General features: G+C 58.3%; 9 protein-coding genes across 9 annotated transcripts; 5 read left to right on the plus strand and 4 right to left on the minus strand.

Annotated features, from left to right (window-relative positions):
• Window positions 1-535: 535 nt before the first annotated feature.
• CcaverHIS019_0108340 (uncharacterized protein) lies at window positions 536-2,271 on the plus strand (the record flags this gene model as incomplete). Its single annotated transcript, XM_060604136.1, has 3 exons — window positions 536-725; window positions 1,003-1,125; window positions 1,175-2,271. 3 exons carry the CDS (start codon window positions 536-538, stop codon window positions 2,269-2,271), a joined length of 1,410 nt encoding a protein of 469 aa, XP_060453382.1.
• Window positions 2,272-3,674: 1,403 nt separating this feature from the next.
• On the plus strand, window positions 3,675-4,520 carry CcaverHIS019_0108350 (uncharacterized protein; the record flags this gene model as incomplete). The annotated part of the gene is made up of 1 exon (XM_060604137.1): window positions 3,675-4,520. One exon carries the CDS (start codon window positions 3,675-3,677, stop codon window positions 4,518-4,520), a length of 846 nt encoding a protein of 281 aa, XP_060453383.1.
• A 57-nt stretch (window positions 4,521-4,577) lies between these two features.
• EHD3 (uncharacterized protein) lies at window positions 4,578-6,217 on the minus strand (the record flags this gene model as incomplete). Its single annotated transcript, XM_060604138.1, has 4 exons — window positions 4,578-5,662; window positions 5,698-5,826; window positions 5,858-5,939; window positions 5,984-6,217. The coding sequence occupies 4 exons, from the start codon at window positions 6,215-6,217 to the stop codon at window positions 4,578-4,580; spliced, it is 1,530 nt and encodes a 509-aa protein (XP_060453384.1).
• A 505-nt stretch (window positions 6,218-6,722) lies between these two features.
• Window positions 6,723-8,405, minus strand: CcaverHIS019_0108370 (uncharacterized protein; the record flags this gene model as incomplete). The annotated part of the gene is made up of 2 exons (XM_060604139.1): window positions 6,723-8,132; window positions 8,172-8,405. The coding sequence occupies 2 exons, from the start codon at window positions 8,403-8,405 to the stop codon at window positions 6,723-6,725; spliced, it is 1,644 nt and encodes a 547-aa protein (XP_060453385.1).
• A 919-nt stretch (window positions 8,406-9,324) lies between these two features.
• Window positions 9,325-10,529, minus strand: CcaverHIS019_0108380 (uncharacterized protein; the record flags this gene model as incomplete). Its single annotated transcript, XM_060604140.1, has 3 exons — window positions 9,325-9,644; window positions 9,679-10,336; window positions 10,389-10,529. 3 exons carry the CDS (start codon window positions 10,527-10,529, stop codon window positions 9,325-9,327), a joined length of 1,119 nt encoding a protein of 372 aa, XP_060453386.1.
• Window positions 10,530-11,033: 504 nt separating this feature from the next.
• On the plus strand, window positions 11,034-12,063 carry xyl1 (uncharacterized protein; the record flags this gene model as incomplete). Its single annotated transcript, XM_060604141.1, has 3 exons — window positions 11,034-11,394; window positions 11,433-11,652; window positions 11,685-12,063. The coding sequence occupies 3 exons, from the start codon at window positions 11,034-11,036 to the stop codon at window positions 12,061-12,063; spliced, it is 960 nt and encodes a 319-aa protein (XP_060453387.1).
• An 11-nt stretch (window positions 12,064-12,074) lies between these two features.
• On the minus strand, window positions 12,075-14,247 carry CcaverHIS019_0108400 (uncharacterized protein; the record flags this gene model as incomplete). Its single annotated transcript, XM_060604143.1, has 3 exons — window positions 12,075-12,677; window positions 12,712-13,540; window positions 13,577-14,247. The coding sequence occupies 3 exons, from the start codon at window positions 14,245-14,247 to the stop codon at window positions 12,075-12,077; spliced, it is 2,103 nt and encodes a 700-aa protein (XP_060453388.1).
• Window positions 14,248-14,663: 416 nt separating this feature from the next.
• SSU1 (uncharacterized protein) lies at window positions 14,664-15,995 on the plus strand (the record flags this gene model as incomplete). The annotated part of the gene is made up of 2 exons (XM_060604144.1): window positions 14,664-15,017; window positions 15,054-15,995. 2 exons carry the CDS (start codon window positions 14,664-14,666, stop codon window positions 15,993-15,995), a joined length of 1,296 nt encoding a protein of 431 aa, XP_060453389.1.
• A 383-nt stretch (window positions 15,996-16,378) lies between these two features.
• On the plus strand, window positions 16,379-16,939 carry CcaverHIS019_0108420 (uncharacterized protein; the record flags this gene model as incomplete). Its single annotated transcript, XM_060604145.1, has 1 exon — window positions 16,379-16,939. The coding sequence occupies one exon, from the start codon at window positions 16,379-16,381 to the stop codon at window positions 16,937-16,939; it is 561 nt and encodes a 186-aa protein (XP_060453390.1).
• Window positions 16,940-18,454: the final 1,515 nt, after the last annotated feature.

Below are 18,454 nucleotides of genomic sequence, written 5' to 3' on the forward strand. Positions count from 1 at the left end.
CATTCCTTTTTTCACCCTCTACCTTCTACCTACTACCCACTACAGTAACTCTTTAGAACGAGCTCATTGAGCCGGTTCCTAGGATCTAGGATTCACAACGAGCCCGCTGTTTGTGACATCAACTCTCGCTCCCTTGTTCCCCCTGGAACAAGTTGGCCAGCTCAACAGGGACGGGACACCTTGATCCCCCCTCCCCTCCCCGGCCTCTCTGGCTAACCCTTTCAAACGCTCAAGACTAGCAACTAGTGGTCGAATCAGCGTCACCTCGAACGCTTTGTCCATCTCCTATTCCTTCATCTCCATCTCCATATCCATCTCCTCAACGTCTTCCTCCTCTTCCGCTCTCGACTCTCCTCTCGTCTCCGCGACCCGACTAGAAGATCAATACCACACGCCCCCGGCATCCCCTCACGACCATCCTTGAACTCTTCTCCAACCCAATCAACCCTTTCACGCCCTCAAACCCGACCCTCAACCAATCCATCCCTTCCACCTTCCTCCTTCCTCATTTCCCGCTTGACGCGAGGCTTGCATCATGGTTGCTGGCTTTGCACTGCTGGCAACGGCGCTCGTCGCCCTTCCCGGTGCCCAGGCTGTCGTCAACTACGCATCCGAGTTTGTCGACCCCAATTACATTCTCGACTTCAAGTATGGCGCCCAGACTAGTCTCGCCCAGCAAACCCTTATTCAGTGGGCCAACCAACTCGGCCGCATTCGTCCCAGGAGTGAGTTTTCAACGCGAGGGCCCAAAGTCACTTTGCGAGTTTCAAAGGCCAGTGCACATGCACACATGTATAGATGCGACCGCTGCATGTGTGCATTTGTACATGGCATGTGGAACGGCATGGATGGATGACGGGGACTGGAACAGACGAGGGGGTTTGGTCAGGATTGGCCCCTTGGGGAATGTCTCCTAGGCATGAGTTGTCGATCCCACCACCCTACCTTGTGGTATTAATAGTGTTCCCGTTTTGCAACAACATGAGCATCACTAACCACTAGCCGTCCTCAACAAGCCATACCTCGCCCCCTCGAATGACCCCCACGACTACATGAGCTGGGCTCCCTACTACTGGCCCGACTGCACCAATGCTGGCAACACCACCGCACTTGCCGTTGACGAGAGTACGTATAACCAACGCCTCAAACTCAACACGTGCTCACACACACACAGTGTTCAAGACTTGCAACTATGTCAACCGTGACGGTGCCCTCAACCCCGACGCGCGTCTCATCAACAACATTGGAGACTTTGATGACATTTCAAACGCCATCTTCTATGCGTCCATGGCTTGGGGTGTCACCCGTTCCCCGACGTACTCGCAGCGCGCCGCCTCGCTCATTGACGCCTGGTTCCTGCACGAGGATTCGCACATGAACCCGCACCTCAACTACGCCCAGCTCAAGGGCGGCCCCTCTGTTCGTGACCAGATGGGTCGCCACACGGGTGTACTCGACCTCAAGGGCATGATCAAGATTGCTTCGGGCGTGCTCCTTCTCCGTAATGGCAACGCGCAGGGCTGGAACGCGACCATTGACAACCGCTTCCAGAGCTGGGTCCACAACTACACCAACTGGATCAAGAACTCGCCTATTGCCCAGGACGAAGAAATGTCTGTTAACAACCACGGTACCTTCTACGCCTGCCAGCTATCGTCCCTCCAGCTCATCACCAACAACACCCAGGACGCTGGCGCGACCGTTCAAAAGTACTTTGACGGCCTCTACAAGAACCAGATCAAGCTCGACGGCTCGCAGCCCTTCGAGTTGAACCGTACCCGTCCCTACCACTACCTCTCGTACAACCTTGCCGGTATGATCACGGCTGCTCGCATTGGCGAGTATGCTGGTGTCAACCTCTGGGACGCCCAGTCGGCCGAGGGCGCAACTATCCAGACGGCCTGCGACTTTGCCATGGCCTACGACCCCGGCAACGAGGTACCAGACGAGCTGTACCCGCTAGTCGCGGCTGTGGGTGCTCATTATGGCGACCCAGATGGCAAGTACGCGGGCTGGCTCAACGAGAAGACGAAGGGCGAGTACATCAACGACCCGTCGTTCTTCTGGACGCAACCCCTCTCAGACTCTGGTCGCGCCGTTCCAACCTTTATCACCTTTGCCCGTGGTGGCCGCACCGGCACCATCGCCCCCGGCACCCGGCCAACTGGCGGCACAAGTGCTGCGTCGCCGCGCTCGTCGGTCTCGATGGGCTCAGTCTTCCTCCCCGCTGCGCTCGCCGCTATCGGTGGCGCATTTTACTCGCTCATCTAATTTCGACCTGCGCCGCGACCACTTTTGAGCGTCTCGACAGCTGCGAACCACATTATTTCATCATTCTGTATAGTTGGGCGGCCGCCCCACCACCCTACGATAACGCCCATTATTCCCCGGCTCCAGATTCCCTTGGACTCCCCGTGGACTTTGAATCATACAAGCGCATTTTCCCGTAACATATCACCTACGCTGGCGCACCTAGAGGGTTGCGTGGGGCCAGCAGAGTATGCAGTGCATCGACATGTGTGGGTGGCGCGATAAGAAGGCGGTGGTCACTTGCCGACATGTGTGGGTGACGAGATGAGAAGGCCGTGGTCACTTGCCCACTGCGGTCTGAAAATCAGAGGCGCGGAAGCCTTGACAACGGCGGAATACGGCGAAACACCTGTGACGGCAGCCTCTCGGCAAGATGAACCACAGCAGCGGTAGGCCTTCTGCAATCTCACTTTGTACCCTTCCCCTTGTCCTTCCAGTTCCGCGGTCCGCAGCTTTCTCCACTTCCTCTTCCTCTTCCCCTTCCACTTCCAGTTCCGCAACACGTATGCCTCATGCCTGATGTCAAGCGCTGTTCGGCAAAGTGCAATCTGTCAGCCACCGCACTTTAATTGCTAGCCTTGGCATCCGTCCAAGTCACAGTCAAGTGACCTGGGACCCGACGTCATTCAGATGTTATGAACTGGCCAATCTCCAACGGGGAATGGAGGTACGAGGCACAATTCGACTCCATTCCCTTTGCCTTTCTCGCGCATTATTACCTACAGCGCGAGTTAACCGTGCCTATGATATCAGTGAACAAGGCTTAGCATGCGGTGGATGACGCCACTGCCGCGTTCTCATGTCGCAATGCCAGTTGGGTTGTTGGCTGCTCTGGACGGATACTGTAGCGTGATAGAATACGTAACGATAGTAGTACTGTCGAGATCGAGTCGGGAAGTCGGGCAGCCAGGCAATCCTGCTAACAAAGTCCTCAAAACAACCGCGAATCAGCCATCGCGGACTGTGCGCCTGCCTGTCTGCGAAGGCGAGGGCGGGGAGGGGAGGATCCGCGCTGTGCTTGGTCGGCGGGGGCGGGCGCAGGTGTCGAGGGTGAACAAGTTGCGTTTGGGTTGTACTACTTGGGGAGGGGAGGGGAGGGGTTGGGGTTGGTTCTTACGGTTCTTTCGATAGTGTCAGCATTGCTCACGCTCACTGAACACACTGAACGTAGAGCATGTTGGCGCTCGTACCCAGGTGGGACCATGTTGCAACGCGGTGCCCCACGAGCCCACAGGCCGCGATCTTCTTGGCTCGTTGGCTTATCGGCCGAAGCCAAGACCAACCATCCATCAAACAGTCAAACTCAAGTTTGAAAGGCCACGTCTGATGCATGTCAGACGTGGTTGCGGTTGCTACATCACACCATGTCGGAAAAGACGTCGATTCTCGATACCGCGACCCTCGTCACGATCGCCGGGCGCCAGCTGGAGACGTTTTCTCTCGGCGACGGGCCGGACCTCGTGCTCTTCGAGTCTGGGGGAGCGTCAGCCGGGGCAGTCTGGGGCCGGGTCGTCCAATCACTAGCGACCGACGCCCGAATCGTACTCTACAACCGCGCGGGCTACGGCAGAAGCTGGGCGGCGTGGGATAAGCGCACCCTAGCCAACCTCGTCGATGACCTCCTCCACCTCCTGGAGACGATGGAGTATCGCCGCCTAGTGTTGGTCGGACATTCATGGGGTGGGCCGGTGATCCGTTCCGTCGCCGCCAACCTGGGAGAAAAATGTACGGGCCTGGTTCTTGTCGACGCGACAGAGGAGGGGAACAAGGAGTACTTTGGGGGGATGGAGAAGGCGTTTTATCGCAACTCGTGGATGTTTTTACCAAAGGCTTTGTGGGGGTCTCTCGCCACAGAGAAGGAACAACAACTCAAAAGTATCCCAGAACCATATCGATCCCAGGCGGTGCGCGATTCTTCGTCGATCAAGGCTGCATGGACGGCAGGTTACGAGATTGCGAATATCGTCCCTGGGCTGAGGGAGCTGGTTGCGTCGCCGGCGACATTGGCTGAGACGACGGCAGTCACTTGCATCTCGGGCCAGATTCCACAAAACAAGATGCGAACGGAACAGAACGCCGCACACCAACGCCGCGCTCATCTGGCTGGCCAGCGGGGCAAGTACGTCCCGGCCCACAAGTCGGGACACGCGGTGCACCACACCGAGCCGCAGTTGATCGCGGACGAGATTGCGGCTATCCTAGAATCCTAGCCCCCAGTCTCCTAGCCCTATAGTCATGTATGCTCTGTACAACCGGTATGGCCTATTCTAGTTCCACTGCATGACTGTTCCTTGCGAGGTGCGATCCGCGATGATGCGCCACACGGTGGATTCAAACTCGCTCCTTCTTGCTGGGTGCGTCTCGTGTCCGGCCACACGCTCGACCAAGTCTGCGGAAGTGATCTTGCCCCGCGCGTCGTCGATTGCGACCCGTACGTGTTCCTCTGACGGAAGGCCGAAACGCCGGAAAGTACCCCAGTTCGAGTCGGGTCCCACCACGCTCTGGGGAGGAGGAAGGAGGGCGTCTCCCACATCCATGGGCGGCGCGTCGAAGAGGTGGGGTGAGGCGCGGTCGAAGAAATTTGCCCGGATGTTGGCCGGGTCGAAAATGGGCGCATCCAACTCTTTAATGGAAGGACTGAAGGGGATGGGCGTCTTGTTCTTCTCAAAGAGAGCGTGAACTACGCCAATCATAATATCGTTACTGGAGCGATTGGTGCCGACGAAACCAGTTGCGATGAGCATGTCCTGCTCAAATGTCGTGGCTAGGCGCTTCGCCTTGCCTGCAGAGTGGTAGTTTTCAATCGCGACCGCCATGCCTGTTGGTCCGCGGGTGTCCATCATCTCCCTCTGTTCCTTGACCCACGCCCGCACCTCTGGACTGAGAGACTCGTCCGTCTCCGCCCCCACCATGTGGGTGTACAGCTCCTTGAGGGAGGTGTGTGTAAATGCCTCGTCGAGAAACCTCCTTACGTCGCCAGTAATTGGCGTCCGGCCATTAGGGTTGGTCTTGGAACTCAACCCCTCCCCACCAGGGAGGTGATACTCGGCGACAATGTCGGAGATTTGTTCGGGCGTCGGGTTCTCCAGCGCCGCGAGACGATCCTTGATCTCGGGGACAGCCTCCTCGGGGACATAGTGCGTCGCAATGCCCAACTCGTACACTTCGCGTCCGTATACGTCGCGTCCAGTAACAGCAAGCCATGTTCCGATCTGCCCATCCAACTGGGACATGTAGTACGAACCCCCAAAGTCGGGGCTGAATCCGATCCGCTGCTCGGGCATGGCGTAGATTGTGCGGGGCGTCGCGATACGTACACATCCACCCAGAGCGAGTCCGGCGCCTCCTCCCACTGACATCAGCGCCATTTTTATCAACTCAACCCACTCGTCACGCCGTCCATGAATGCCACGTAGGGTTTGCCGAGGTGCGCCATCTTCCAGTTGAGGCGGTACGAGTCGCCCATCATCGTCAGGGACTTGATATTCTCGCCGCGCAGTGCATGTTCCACCACGGCTTATATCAGCAAACTCTTAAACATACGTACACTTGATATCTCCGCCGGCTGCGAATGCGCGCCCCTCGCCCAGCCCAATGACCATGGTGACGTCGGGGTCCTCGCGCCATTCCTGCTGTCAACTTGTCCTCTTTGGCATAACCTGATCTCACTCACATCGGCCTTCTTCATCATCGTGTAGAACATGTCCCACGAGAGCGCATTCAATGCCTTGGGTCGGTTCAGTGTGAACACTCGCGTGCCGGCGCTCTCTTCAAAGCTGATCTCCTTCGAGTTGCCAGCAGGCCGTTCGGGCTCGACATAGCCCCGCGTCACCATGCGCCGGATCGTCGAGACACGGAACACGGCACGAGAGGCCGGTGTGATACGGGTTCGGGTTGTATTCAGCATGTCTGTGTTGGGGAGAGAAATGGAGAGGAACCGTGTTGATAAATGTCAGTCGGTGACTGTCTTGCATCGGATCGGTTAGGCGAGCCGAAATGACAGAAGATCCGGTTACAGTCGGCTATCAGATCAAGTCGCCGCCATCAACACCGACCTCGCCAATGTTGTTACCACACTCATTCCAACTCCAGATGGTAGTCTGGACCGCCATCAATCCCGCACCAAAGTCTCGCTAGACCTCGATGCGCACACTGATCCGGCCGGGGCCTGTGCGTACAACGCAGCAAGTTGGACACGGCACCTGCCGGTCTCCTTGACTCATGGCACCTCTGCACCAACGTCTCGTTCAACTTCCATGTCTCAGCTACGTATACCATGCCTATTGCTTATGAAAACCCGTTCCGTCTCTCTGCTTCTCCCCTTGTTCCGTTCCCGTCTCTCTGCTTCGCCCCTTGTCAAGATCCTTCCGTGTCCCACAATTCTCCCAGCCCATCGGCCCACCTTCTCCGGCTTACGCCTTGCCGTGGCTCGCCTCACTCTCATTGACGACATACGTCTTGAACTTGCGCGCCGGCACCTTGTCGGCGAACATGACGTCGAGTTCGTCAAAGCCCCTCCCCTTAGTCTCGGGTAGGCGGAAGAACGACCACACTGCGAGGACGACGATAAATCCGGCCGGGAGGAACGCCGCCTTGCCCTTGAAGTTTGCCTGGCCCTCGTTGAGGATATATGGTGTTGCGACGGTATTGACAATCGAGAGGACGTAGTATGAAGCGCGGGCGATGGCGATTGTCTTCTGGCGCAGTTGGGCCGATCCGATCTCGCAGCAGATGACATATGGCAGGGGACCGAGCGACCAGCCATAATTGAAGAACCAGACGAGGACCATGGCGCCTTCGACCCATAGGATCGTGTTGGTTTGCGGCAGGCATGCCAGGATACCAATGACGATCATGCTGACAAACATGCTCAGCAGGCCCATGAACCAGAGTGGTCGGCGTCCGAAACGCTGTTGTAATGCCATCGCACTCGATGTGCCCACAAAGGCGACGCAGTATGTTCCCAGAGTGAGCTTGAAGCTGTCGGCCTGTGCCATGCCCGCCAGACGGAAGAAGTAGGCCTGGTATCCCGAGATACTGAATCCAACTAGGACTTGGGCGCACCACGCGACAATGGCAATCTCTGTGCGCCGCCGGTCGACGCCTCGGAAACAGGAGGCGTACGAGCTTCCGAACTGGAGCATCTCCTCGAGCTTGACCGTGTGCTCGATGAGCGCGACCACTTCGACGTGGTTGACCGTGTCGTCGGCCAGACGGCGCATGGCCTGTACTGCTTCCTCCTTACGTCCGCGCCGGACGAGCCACCACGGGCTGGGGGGACAAAGATACGCTCCGATCAGGAGCGGGATGGGGAAGGCCCACTGCAGCGCAAAAGGGATCTTCCAGCCCCACTCGGTTGTGTTGCTCTGCAAGCCGACCAGCACGCCGACGGCGATAATGTGCCCAATTACCCAGCAGAGATTGACGAATGTCGGACCGTAGTGACGCAGCACGGTCGGCGCAACTTCAATAGCGTACGCCGGGGCAATGACGTTAAGTGTGCCCCATGGAATACCGGAAAGTAACTGGCCAGCGAGGAGCATGCCGCGCGAGGTCGCACCAAAGATGAGTCCGATGGTTCCGCACAGGGCGACGAGCGACCACATCATGATGACCTTGTGCCCGTACCGGTCGATAATCAGGCCGTTGAGCAGGATACCAAAGATGATACCGACCGATGCGGCCAGCGAGATGGCACTCTGCCACTCGGCAGGAAGAGAGTACTTTCCACTCGGAAGGCGCTCGCCAAACTTTTCGTTGAATGAGTCGTACCCATAAAACGACGAGAGGAGAATCGTGTCGTAACTCTCCATGACAATGTTCTGCTATTAGAACAATCACCAATCACCAACTAAACATACCATTGAAACGAGGATGCTCCAGAACACAGCCCAGCGGTATGCCTTGAATGCCTGCCAGAGACCGAGCGAGTTCTCGGCCTCGCGAGCACGGGCTGCCATCTCAGCTGTAGCGGGGTCCATGCCTTCGACGGTTGCGAGTGCCGTCTCGCCCTTGCCATGCGGGACAGAGACAGGCACGGCATGCTCGTCCCACTTGTCGGCGGCCTTGTCCATGGAGGAGGTGCTTGAGTTCATTGCTGTTTGCTGGGAAAGACGCGCCTCGAGCTCAGTTTATGAGCTCGTCGGCTGGAGATAGTCTGGGGGTCCCTGCGGAGATGGAATGCGACGAGGTAGCCGAAGACACCGTCTGGGGCCCACTGCACGCCATCGAGGTTCTGTAGTGCTCACTATTGAGCTAGATGTCGTTGGTCCAAGCTGGAGGAGAAGGAGTTGTTTGCGTGCGGAATCGATGATGTGCGGATTGCAAAATGTCGGCGATGGTGGCGACAGCTAGTTGCCGAAGACGCCGTGGGGTGGGCAGTCGGGTTGTTTATCAGAGTTTCACCCTAGGAGTGGCAAGGACCAGAGTCCAGAAAGGGTTGAGAGTTTGCGTCCGAATGCAAGGCTCCTTTGCCAAGGCCGAGAGAGTACCCCTCAGCTGGGTGACAAATAGGCCCGGCGCGGCTGGCTGCTGGCTGGACGCCAATCGGAATGGTCATTCAACCAAGCAAACCAGCAGCTTTGCTTATCCGGAACTTTCCTCAGTGACTAACCTGGTTCGTCTACCCTTACGCCATGTCTGTGCGGGTCTCAATGCCGACATCGTCATCATGTACTGTACATTATGGTTTGAGCTCGGTGTCTTTCTATCTGGGTGGCACTCGGCGAACAAGTCTCCGACACTAGTGGCAGACCTAGTCCCGTCTGCATCAGGCGCCTCCACGCCCAGATCTGCTGCATATGTTGGATGACCCGTAGGCCCCGGCGCCAAAGTTCGATCAATCCCGTAGCTTCGGATTCACGTTTCTGCATTCTCTTCATATCTCATTACAACACATATGTTGTACCAGTTGCCGGCCTCGAGCAGCCTCGATTCGTGTCAACTCTCTCTAGAACAATCGTTCCCGCAGTCGCATTCACCTGCATTTCATAACACTACAACCAATCTTTGAAGCTACCACTTATTCCCCTCCTGGCGCAGGCCCTCGCTCTTGCGCATGGACGATGGGTCGAGGTACGGCTTCTCACCGAGCGAGCTGGCGCGGTCACCCCTCCGCTCTTCACTGTAATCGAACGTAGCCGAGTGCCACGTGCATCGGTTATCCCAGAGGGCGACACTCCCCTTCTCCCACCGGAAGCGGCACTGCAGGTCCATGTTGTGGATGCAGATCTGGTTGAGGTAATTGAGGATCATGTCCGACTCGTCTTTGGTCACGTCGTCGATACGGTGCGTGAACCCGCGGTTGACGAACAGTGCCTTCCAACCCGTCACAGCTACTGTCAGCTCTCTCTCTGTGTGCCGACTTACGGTTAGTCCGGATAATGGGGTGGTGGGCAATAAGTGAGCTGCCCTTGTTGAGGGGGTTACCGCGCTCAATGTCGTCGCGGACCTTGAGTCCGAGATTCTCAGCCTCTTGATGGAAGAATTCGGCATTGTGCTCGGCCGTCAGAGTCTCGAGATATTCGACGAAAGAGGGACTCATGCGGTCAAGCACGCCGTAGGCGTCGACCCAAAGAGTGTCGCCTCCAGCCTCAGGAAGGATGTTGACCTTGAGCATAGAGTAGTCGGACGGGACGTTCTCAAACGACACGTCCGAGTGCCACGCAACACTGGCCCAGCGCGACAGGTCGTCATGAATACGCCGGATACCGCCGCCCTTGTTCTGGCGTTCGGCCGAAATCATCTGCGTCTTGGGCGTGTGTACCAGCTCGGGAGTGTACTCGGACACAGGGTGGATACACATGTTGCTCTCGGCGGGACGGCCTGAGAGCTCGCCAATGCGGCGTGCGAGCACCATCATGTCATCGGGCGAGATGTCCTGGCCGCGGAAGAAGACGACGCCGCGCCGAGACACGAGGACCGCCAGGTCGCGCACAAGCTCGTCGGCGTTGGAAGAGGAGAGGAGTGCCGAGAGTTGAAGGTCGGACGCAAACTCGCGCCCGATCGCAGGCGTCACTTCGTGGTGCTGATGTCAGCGTGGGTTGGGTTTGGTTTGGGGTGTTCCAATAAGAACCTACCTTGTACGAGTCGAGGAGGCCGTTGTACTTCATGGGCCCGTTGAGGCGGCTCTTTCCCGGGTCAGCCACCTGAGTCTGAGTCTGGGGCTTGACGGGCGCCGGAGCGATGTCGGCAGTAGTGGTGGTAGCGACGGGAGCCATGTTGAGTCAAAGTCGAGTGGATTGAGTTGTGGAATTGGCGTCGCCAGGAAAGGTATTAAGTAGAGCAGCAACTGGGTTTCCAGCGCCATAGGACGACGAAGGCGTCCGGACAAGTCCGCCATCTCGGCTTCTTGGGCCTTGAGAGTTGTTGGGCCTAGAGATGGCAAACTGTACTTTGATTACTTGCAACTGGGAGCGGGGCCTAGATTGAGAGGCCGAGTGGTCAACTGGTCAACTGGACATTGTGGGTTCTCGAAGGCCATTGGAGTGAAGGCCCGCGAGATGCCGCTTGTGCAAGTAGCTAGCGTGTGATGACGATTTGGGGGGTTTGTAGATGCCGAAGACGCCGGATTGGTCTTGGGGTGAGTCACGGCTGTTGGCCGAGGTGGAGGAAGGTGGAGGTCGGCGTATCGCCGAGATAGTGACGGATCCGGTCCAACAATGACTTATGGGGACGTAAATGCAAAATGTCTCACCTCTCCCCTCTTCACTCCCCATTCTACAATGACCAACGCAACGACAGTGACGCTCCAGTCGGGCTCAACGATGCCCCTCACAGGCCTGGGCTTGTGGAAGGTACCCCGCGACGTGGCTGCCGACCAGGTGTATTCTGCCATCGCGGCGGGCTACCGCCTCCTGGACGGGGCGGCCGACTACGCCAACGAGCGCGAGTGTGGGGCTGGCGTCGCGCGTGCTATCGGACAAGGCCTCGTGACTAGGGAAGAGCTGTTCATCGTCTCCAAGCTGTGGAATACCAACCACGCCGCTAAACATGTCGAGCCGGCGTGTCGCAAGTCGCTGGCCGATTGGGGATTGGACTACTTTGACCTGTACCTCATCCACATGCCTATCCCTCTTGCATATGGTGAGTCTAATACAGACAGGCAAATTTGTTAATTCCAGTCGACCCAGCGGTGCGCGAGCACCCCGGTTGGACGAATGACAAAGGCGAGACGCAGACGGAGCGCTCGCCAATCCACGCGACGTGGGGTGCAATGGAAACTTGCCATGCCAAGGGACTCGCGCGTAATATCGGCGTGTCCAACTTTTGCTCGGCCCTCATTGTCGACCTCATGTGCTATGCCAATGTTCATCCCCAGGTCCTCCAAATCGAGATGCACCCGTATGTCCAAACACGGGCTGATCTGACGACAGGTACTTTGTGCAGCAGGGTATGATTGATGTGTGCAAAGCCTACGGGATCCACCTCATGGCGTATAGCAGCTTCGGGCCAGCGTCGTGGGTCGAGCTCGACCACCCGGCCACCAAGACCCTCCCCTCCCTCCTCACCCTCGAGGCCATTACGGCTATGGCCAAGACTCACAACGCCACGCCTGCGCAGGTGCTGCTCCGCTGGGCAACACAGCGCGGCATCACTGTCATTCCCAAGAGCTCCAACCCAGCCCGCCTGAAGGAGAACCTGGCCAACACAGACCTCACCCTCTCCGACGACGAGATGAGCACGATCACGGGGCTTGACAAGAACTTCCGTATCGCGGCCGGCGGCGACCCGCGTATCAATATTTGGGCTTAGAGATGCATATTCTAGACCATGCCAGGCGGTGGGCTAGTCAGGACACCCTGCCAAAAGTCGTGTGAGAGCATACCGCCAAACGAGCCGATACCCAGCCCAAGCGCTGGGCCAGGAAGGGCGAGGCTGCTCTGCGCGACCCAGGTTGCGAGATCGGTCGGCGCGTCATCGCCGTTCCCGAGGGGCGGCGACGTGCCGCGCGAATTCTGGTTCGGGAGCGGCGGCCACATGCTCATCGTGTCGTCGGCGGCGACGCTCAACCCAAACGCCTCAAAATCCATCTCGCCAAAGTCGAACACGGGCTGTGGGGCTTGTCGTGGCGGGCGCGAACGTACCTGTATCAGGCGACTGAGGAACATGCTCTGCGATGCGGGTACATGATCCGCCGTGACAGCTGCGCGGGCAAGCATGTCGGCTGCTTGCCTGGCAAGCGCCAGGATGGCATCTCGATCCGGCGCAGGCTCGAGCGCCGCCAGACGCGGCTCGAGCACCTGTAGAAGTGAAACGGCGCCATACGTCACGACTGTAAACACGAAATCGGGGCATCCGCGGGTGAGGTTGGGTGCTGAGAGGTCGTCCCCGAATCCCTCGATCAGACGCACCGCCGCGTGCTGGTACTGCTGTCAGGTTTGAATTAAAAAAAAAACTCACCTCTGCCAGTTCTGCCGCGAGGGTTATGGCGCCACGCTCAAGAGCTCGTTCTAGTGCAAAACTCTGCATCACGAGCTGGGCGTAGTTGTCGTACAGCGCCAATGTGCCTAACATGACAGGCTGTGTGCCCGCCTTGCGTGCTGCGTCTTCTGCTTCTGCGCGCCACGCCTTAAACCGGGCCCGGTACACGCCCACAAGTCTGGGAGCTGCAGCCGATCGCCCCTCAGCGTCGGCCCTAATACTCTCCATCGCACGAGTGAGGAGTAGCGTCCACTCCGCCAGCGCTGCGACGAGCGCGTCGTCAGCGCTTCCCCCCTCCTTCAGGATGGAGATATACATCTCCAAATCGCCCAGTGCGGCTGCCTTGCCGAGCTGTGCACTCAACGTCCCGTCCAGCACGGCGGCCATGAGCCACGTACGCGCGATCGCGCGCAGCATCCAACCCGGCAAGCCCGCGCGGGCCTGTGGTAAATGTGCTACGCGGTGGAGGTTGATATCCTGTGCCGTGCGGGTAGCGAGGCCCACACGAAGCCATGTCACGTCTCTCTCGAACGAATCGGGACGGAGCAGGTTCCAAGCCGAATAAACGAGGTGACCCTGCACGACGTCGATGCTCTTCTCCTTTGGCAGGCGTTCCATTTCGTACTGCGCAAACTCGCGTAATCGCTCCCACAGTACAACATTGAAGGTGCGCGCAGCGACGCAACAGATTGCATTGAAGAGAAAGTTGTTGCGCCGGGCAACGGCCGAGGGGCCAGAGTGGGCGAGGTCCAGTACCGGCAGGTGGGGATGTAGGTGGCGATGGTAGAGGTCGAAGAGCTGCTCGGCTCTGATGTCTGTCAGTGACATTTGATAGGAATCTCACTCATGCACGTTGATCAGGCTCATGATGTGCGGTGCTTCGTCCTTGAGCGTATTCGGCAGGGGCGCATAGTATCCCCTGTCCTCGGGCGGGGGCTCATCGCTGCCGGGTTCCTCGGCCGTCGCGTCAGCTTGCGCAAGCACCGCCAGGGGATTATGTTCGCCCGGCAATGGAAGAGTGGTAAGTCCCTCGGCTGGTCCTCCGGACCGTTGAGATTGACCAGAAAGAGCAGAGACGGGACTGATCCCCACTTCGGGCTCGGGCGACTCGTCCTGCCATATCGCAGAGTTGCGCGGCCCATACCGCGCCAATGCGCTTGAACGATGCCACATTGCATACTCGGGCTTGAGGGTACCGTCGCGCGCCCGATCATCGCGGCGGGGCCGCTTCGGCGATGCAGCGCCTGGGGAGGGCGGGGATGGCGCGCGCGCAATTGGTGCTGGGGGAGGTGGCTGTGGGTTTACTTTGCGCTTGCGCGTCTTGCCCCGCATTGAGGGGACGTAGACGCACACCAGGTCGTCCGCTGCACAGCGGGTACAGGGTTCGCGGCCGTCACACTTCTGCTTCGCTTGCCGGCAAAGCGTGCAGGCCCGCTTGACGCGTGGCGCGTCGGGAGCTTGTACGGGGCCGGGGGTGGAGGTGGGCTCGAGGGCCGCTGAAGAGGCCGCCGGCATCTTATCGAGATAGTGCGAGAACAAGGTTCCAGATGCGGGGGTTTAGTGGCATATGGGGTTTTGGGTTAATGGAAGGTTGATGGATGTTGTCTTCAAAGGTTTAGTCACCGAAGAAGCCGAAAGGCCCTTATGGTGGGGATGCGGAATGACTCGAGTGGAGGTCGAATCTGATCACGTGCGCAGTCTCGCCTGCCGGCGGAGATTGGAGTGCTTCGGAATGTGAGTGGCGATTTGACTTCGACTTCGGCATTTATCCACCCCCCTCTACATCTTCGGCGTTGCTCCACTTGGTGCACGCGGGCCAGCGGAGACGATTCGGATCAGAGCTCGGAATAAGCCATGCATGTTGTTACGAACACTCTCGCAGTCTACTCTTCCACTCCCATTTATAGCTCCCAGCTAGTGGTTCTTTCACCATGTTCAGAACCATGTCCACTTCCACCTCATCTTCATCAACATCGACAGAGACCCATCGCCGCGCACCGCGGCGGTGGCTCGAAAACGCAGCCTTGCATACCCCACCAGCGTTCTTCGCCATGACCATGGGAACCGGCATCACGTCTATTCTCCTATACAACTTTCCTTACCGTGCACGATGGCTGGAATATGCGGGAACAGTCGTGTTCGCCCTCAATGTCGCCTTGTTCGTCCTCCTCTTCCTCGCCACAGTAGCTCGATACGCAATATGGCCTGTATGGGGTACAGTCGCCCGGCATAAAGTCGCAGGCATGTTCTGGGGATGTATGCCCATGGGTCTGGCCACCGTTGTCGTGAGTTTCCTTGTCTTGTTCATAGCTGACATAAAGAACATGATCTGCTTCGTGTGCGTGCCCGCGTGGGGCGTCCGATGGGCTTATACAGCCTATGGGCTGTGGTGGGCCGACGTGCTGTTCTCCATCGCGAGTAACTTGGGCATGCTCTGGATGATATTTACGAGACACGAACACACCATCTCAACCCTCGCACCAACATGGCTCCTCCCCATCGTGGCGACAGTGGTCGCGGCTGCATCGGGCGGAGTCGTCGCCCAAGCCCTCGCACCATTCAACCCGTCCCTAGCAAGAGGGACACTCTACGTCTCGTGGATTGTGTGGGGAACGGGCGTGCCCATCGCCCTCATGGTCATCGCACTCCTCATCTATCGGTTTGCGGCCGGCGGGCCGCCTGCGCCGGGTGCCCTCGCGTCCGTGTTTCTCCCTCTTGGCCCATGCGGCCAGGGTTCGTTCGGGATAACGACGCTTGGCGTCGTCGCGCGTTCCCTCGCCGAAAAATACGCCACCCCCATGGTCCCCGTCTCCTCTTCCGAATCAATGCTGCGTATCGCGGACGGAATCTACGCATCCTGTATCCTCACAGGCCTGATTCTCTGGGGTCTAGCGTTGGCGTGGTACGTCCTCGCCGTGGCCATGTTTGCAGAGGGCGTGCGCCGCGACCCGGCCCTCCTGTCCGTTGGCAAGTTTACGGTCGGCCTCTGGGCTCTCACTTTCCCCATCGGGGTGTGGGCGAGCGCTAGCATTGTGCTCGCGGCCGAGCTCGATTCTCCCGCGATGCGGGTCATCGCAGCCTTCGTCAGCGCACAGGTCATCTTGCATTGGTTCTACGTCGGAACGATGACGCTATGGAAGATGGTGCGGGGGGAGCTGTTCAATGCTCCAGAACTCGAGGGAATGGACGTGCTCAAGCGCTGGGAGCAGGTGGCGAGGGATATTGAGGCGGGTTACGGCAAGGAGGCGGACGGCCACGCCTGACGATAAGATAGAGATATAGATCGGGTCTTGATCTTGAGACCTTGTGCATTGCATCGCGTCGTCGAACACACGGAATGACGTTTCCTGTCAACATGGCAAGGAATGCTTCCCAATAGCGGCCTAACAACTTCGGAATGAGGCGCCGTTTGACCCGTGCACAGTTCCCATGTTCTATAGTCCCATGACGACGAAGGCTTGTTCGATCCTGCCTTGCCCATGAAGCATTCCTTGCCAACAATGGAGTGTGAGCGTGTGCAACGACGTAGCCAGATCTAAAAATGACACCCATGTCTGACATCGGACCGATGGCGCCCACAGGTCAGCCATAAAGCCCACATCCAAGGAGGGTATTCCTCACATGCCTCCCCATCTTGCCACCTATCATGAGTGAACCCACCACAGTGACCCAACCACGCGAGCCACAGCTCGAGTCGCAGGAGCCCATCCTGACAACGCAGGAAGTCCCGCCTGCCGCGCCACACGAACACAAGTCTCTGCGCGACGTCTTCCGCCGCTCCTCCCACGATAAACCAGAGAAGGACAAGGAGAAGGAGAAACCAGAACGCCGCGGAAGCTGGCGCGACGTCTTCTCACGCGAGTCCCATTCCGAATCGCAGCCGCAGCCCCAATCCGAACCCAACCCCGAACACTCCGAAGCCAGCCCCGATGCACCGCCTGCACAGCCTGAACAGCCTGCGCAGCCCGCTCAGGGGTCCGAGAAGCGCTCGAGTTGGAAGATGTTTGAGCGCCGCGGGAGCAAGGACCCAAAGGACCCAAAGGACACAAAGCAAGAGCGTCGCAGTAGCTGGAAGGACGTGTTCCACAAGGACAAGTGCGTCTCCCCAAACGAAGCTTATGGCAGGCAAACAACCACCGCAGAGGCTGGAACGGACGTGCCCGCCGCACCGCTAATGCAGAGCACTGGCCCAAACGCTGGCGCCTGATGCCAAGATCCCGTCTCCACCGAATAATACCGCACGACGTAATTTTATCGCGATGTAATGGTGTATCTCTCAGCGGACTATTGTCAGCGTCACCGCGCCACGTCCAGCCGCCACTCCATGGCACATGATCGTTGTAATGTCGGGCTAGGCCGGCCGGATTGCACCGCCACACCGTCACACCTCCACAGCTACACGTGTGTGGCGGTCACTTGTCACGGAGACCACATACAACTCCAGGACGAGCGCTTGGCATTCTCTACTTCCAATGAATGACAGAATTATACGTGAGCCCTGGCCCGTTGCTGGTCTCAGGGAACAAATCGACAGAATGCGCAAAGAATGAGGTAGTAACGATGATCATCTAAGAACGACATTACATAGCCGGCACGAGCGACGGCGGTTCAGCGACGCGCTTGGGTCAGCCCCTCCAGGCGAGTACGTACGTGAGCAGTCCGAGTGGGACGAGGGTAAACGACACATGGGTGAGGAGAATGGCCATCTCCTCTGCCCTTGTGCGTGGCTCATGTTCCCCTCCTGTGGCGAGGCACCACCCGTCCGACTTGCGTTCGGATTTCGGTGGATCTCGCTCTGCACAGTGGGAGAAGAGGTGTTCCCGCTCTCCAGACTCTCCGGAGGAGAGGGAGATAGCGGAGGAGCGCTGCGATCCCGAAGGAACGAGCCAGCTGGAGGGCGGCGACCAGGACATCGTGATGGGATGGGATGAGGCACATGGTGTTATGTGGTAGCCTGGTTGTTATACGAGTACAGGCAGCTGCGGACTGCCGTCGTCTTCGTCGGTGCCGAGATGCGGTGCTCGGAGCCACAAAGACTACACGGTGCCGGGGGACGTCAGTTGCTCGGCCTTGCTTTGTCATTTCGGAGCCATGGATACTGTACATCCATAACCTGGCAAATATGGCGTAGGTGCGGAATGCCAAGACAGAGCGTTAGCGCACAGCATATCGGTGCCGTGTGGTCTTGGCCTGGTTCACAATCACCCAGCACACTACCGCGGCTGTAAGAGACATGGAGCTATATACACGCTACGCTGTGAGATTGGCAGGCGAGGCCGTCCGACCGCATCCGGCGACACTCATTCCGGAGCCGACACTGGGTGATTGGGGGCGGGGGTCGTCACGGGAGGGAACGCTGGTATTAGAAGGGAGGGCGGGAGACATACGGTAGCTCGGGCCGAATTTGGATGAGCCCGCGCTCGGCGCACGTTTGGATGAACCTGTCGTCGGAGGGGGTGGGATCCAGTACTTGTCGGACATTGTCTTGGAGGATATCTATCCACGTCGCGTCCGGTTATATGTATCTCATGAGAACCCGTGCTGTGCACTCCATTCCCGTCGGTTGTTGGGAATGTGAGACCAAGTCATGTGCCGGCACTGCGAGGTCTCACAACCTCGGGGATAGAGACTTGCATTGGTTTGAGTGGTCGAAACTGTCGCGAGTGACAAGCTGCACACATGATAACAATGGCACTTGTATCCGATGCAGTTTGGCTCGGGC

Source organism: Cutaneotrichosporon cavernicola (assembly GCF_030864355.1).
Source record: "Cutaneotrichosporon cavernicola HIS019 DNA, chromosome: 1".
NCBI lineage: Eukaryota > Fungi > Basidiomycota > Tremellomycetes > Trichosporonales > Trichosporonaceae > Cutaneotrichosporon > Cutaneotrichosporon cavernicola.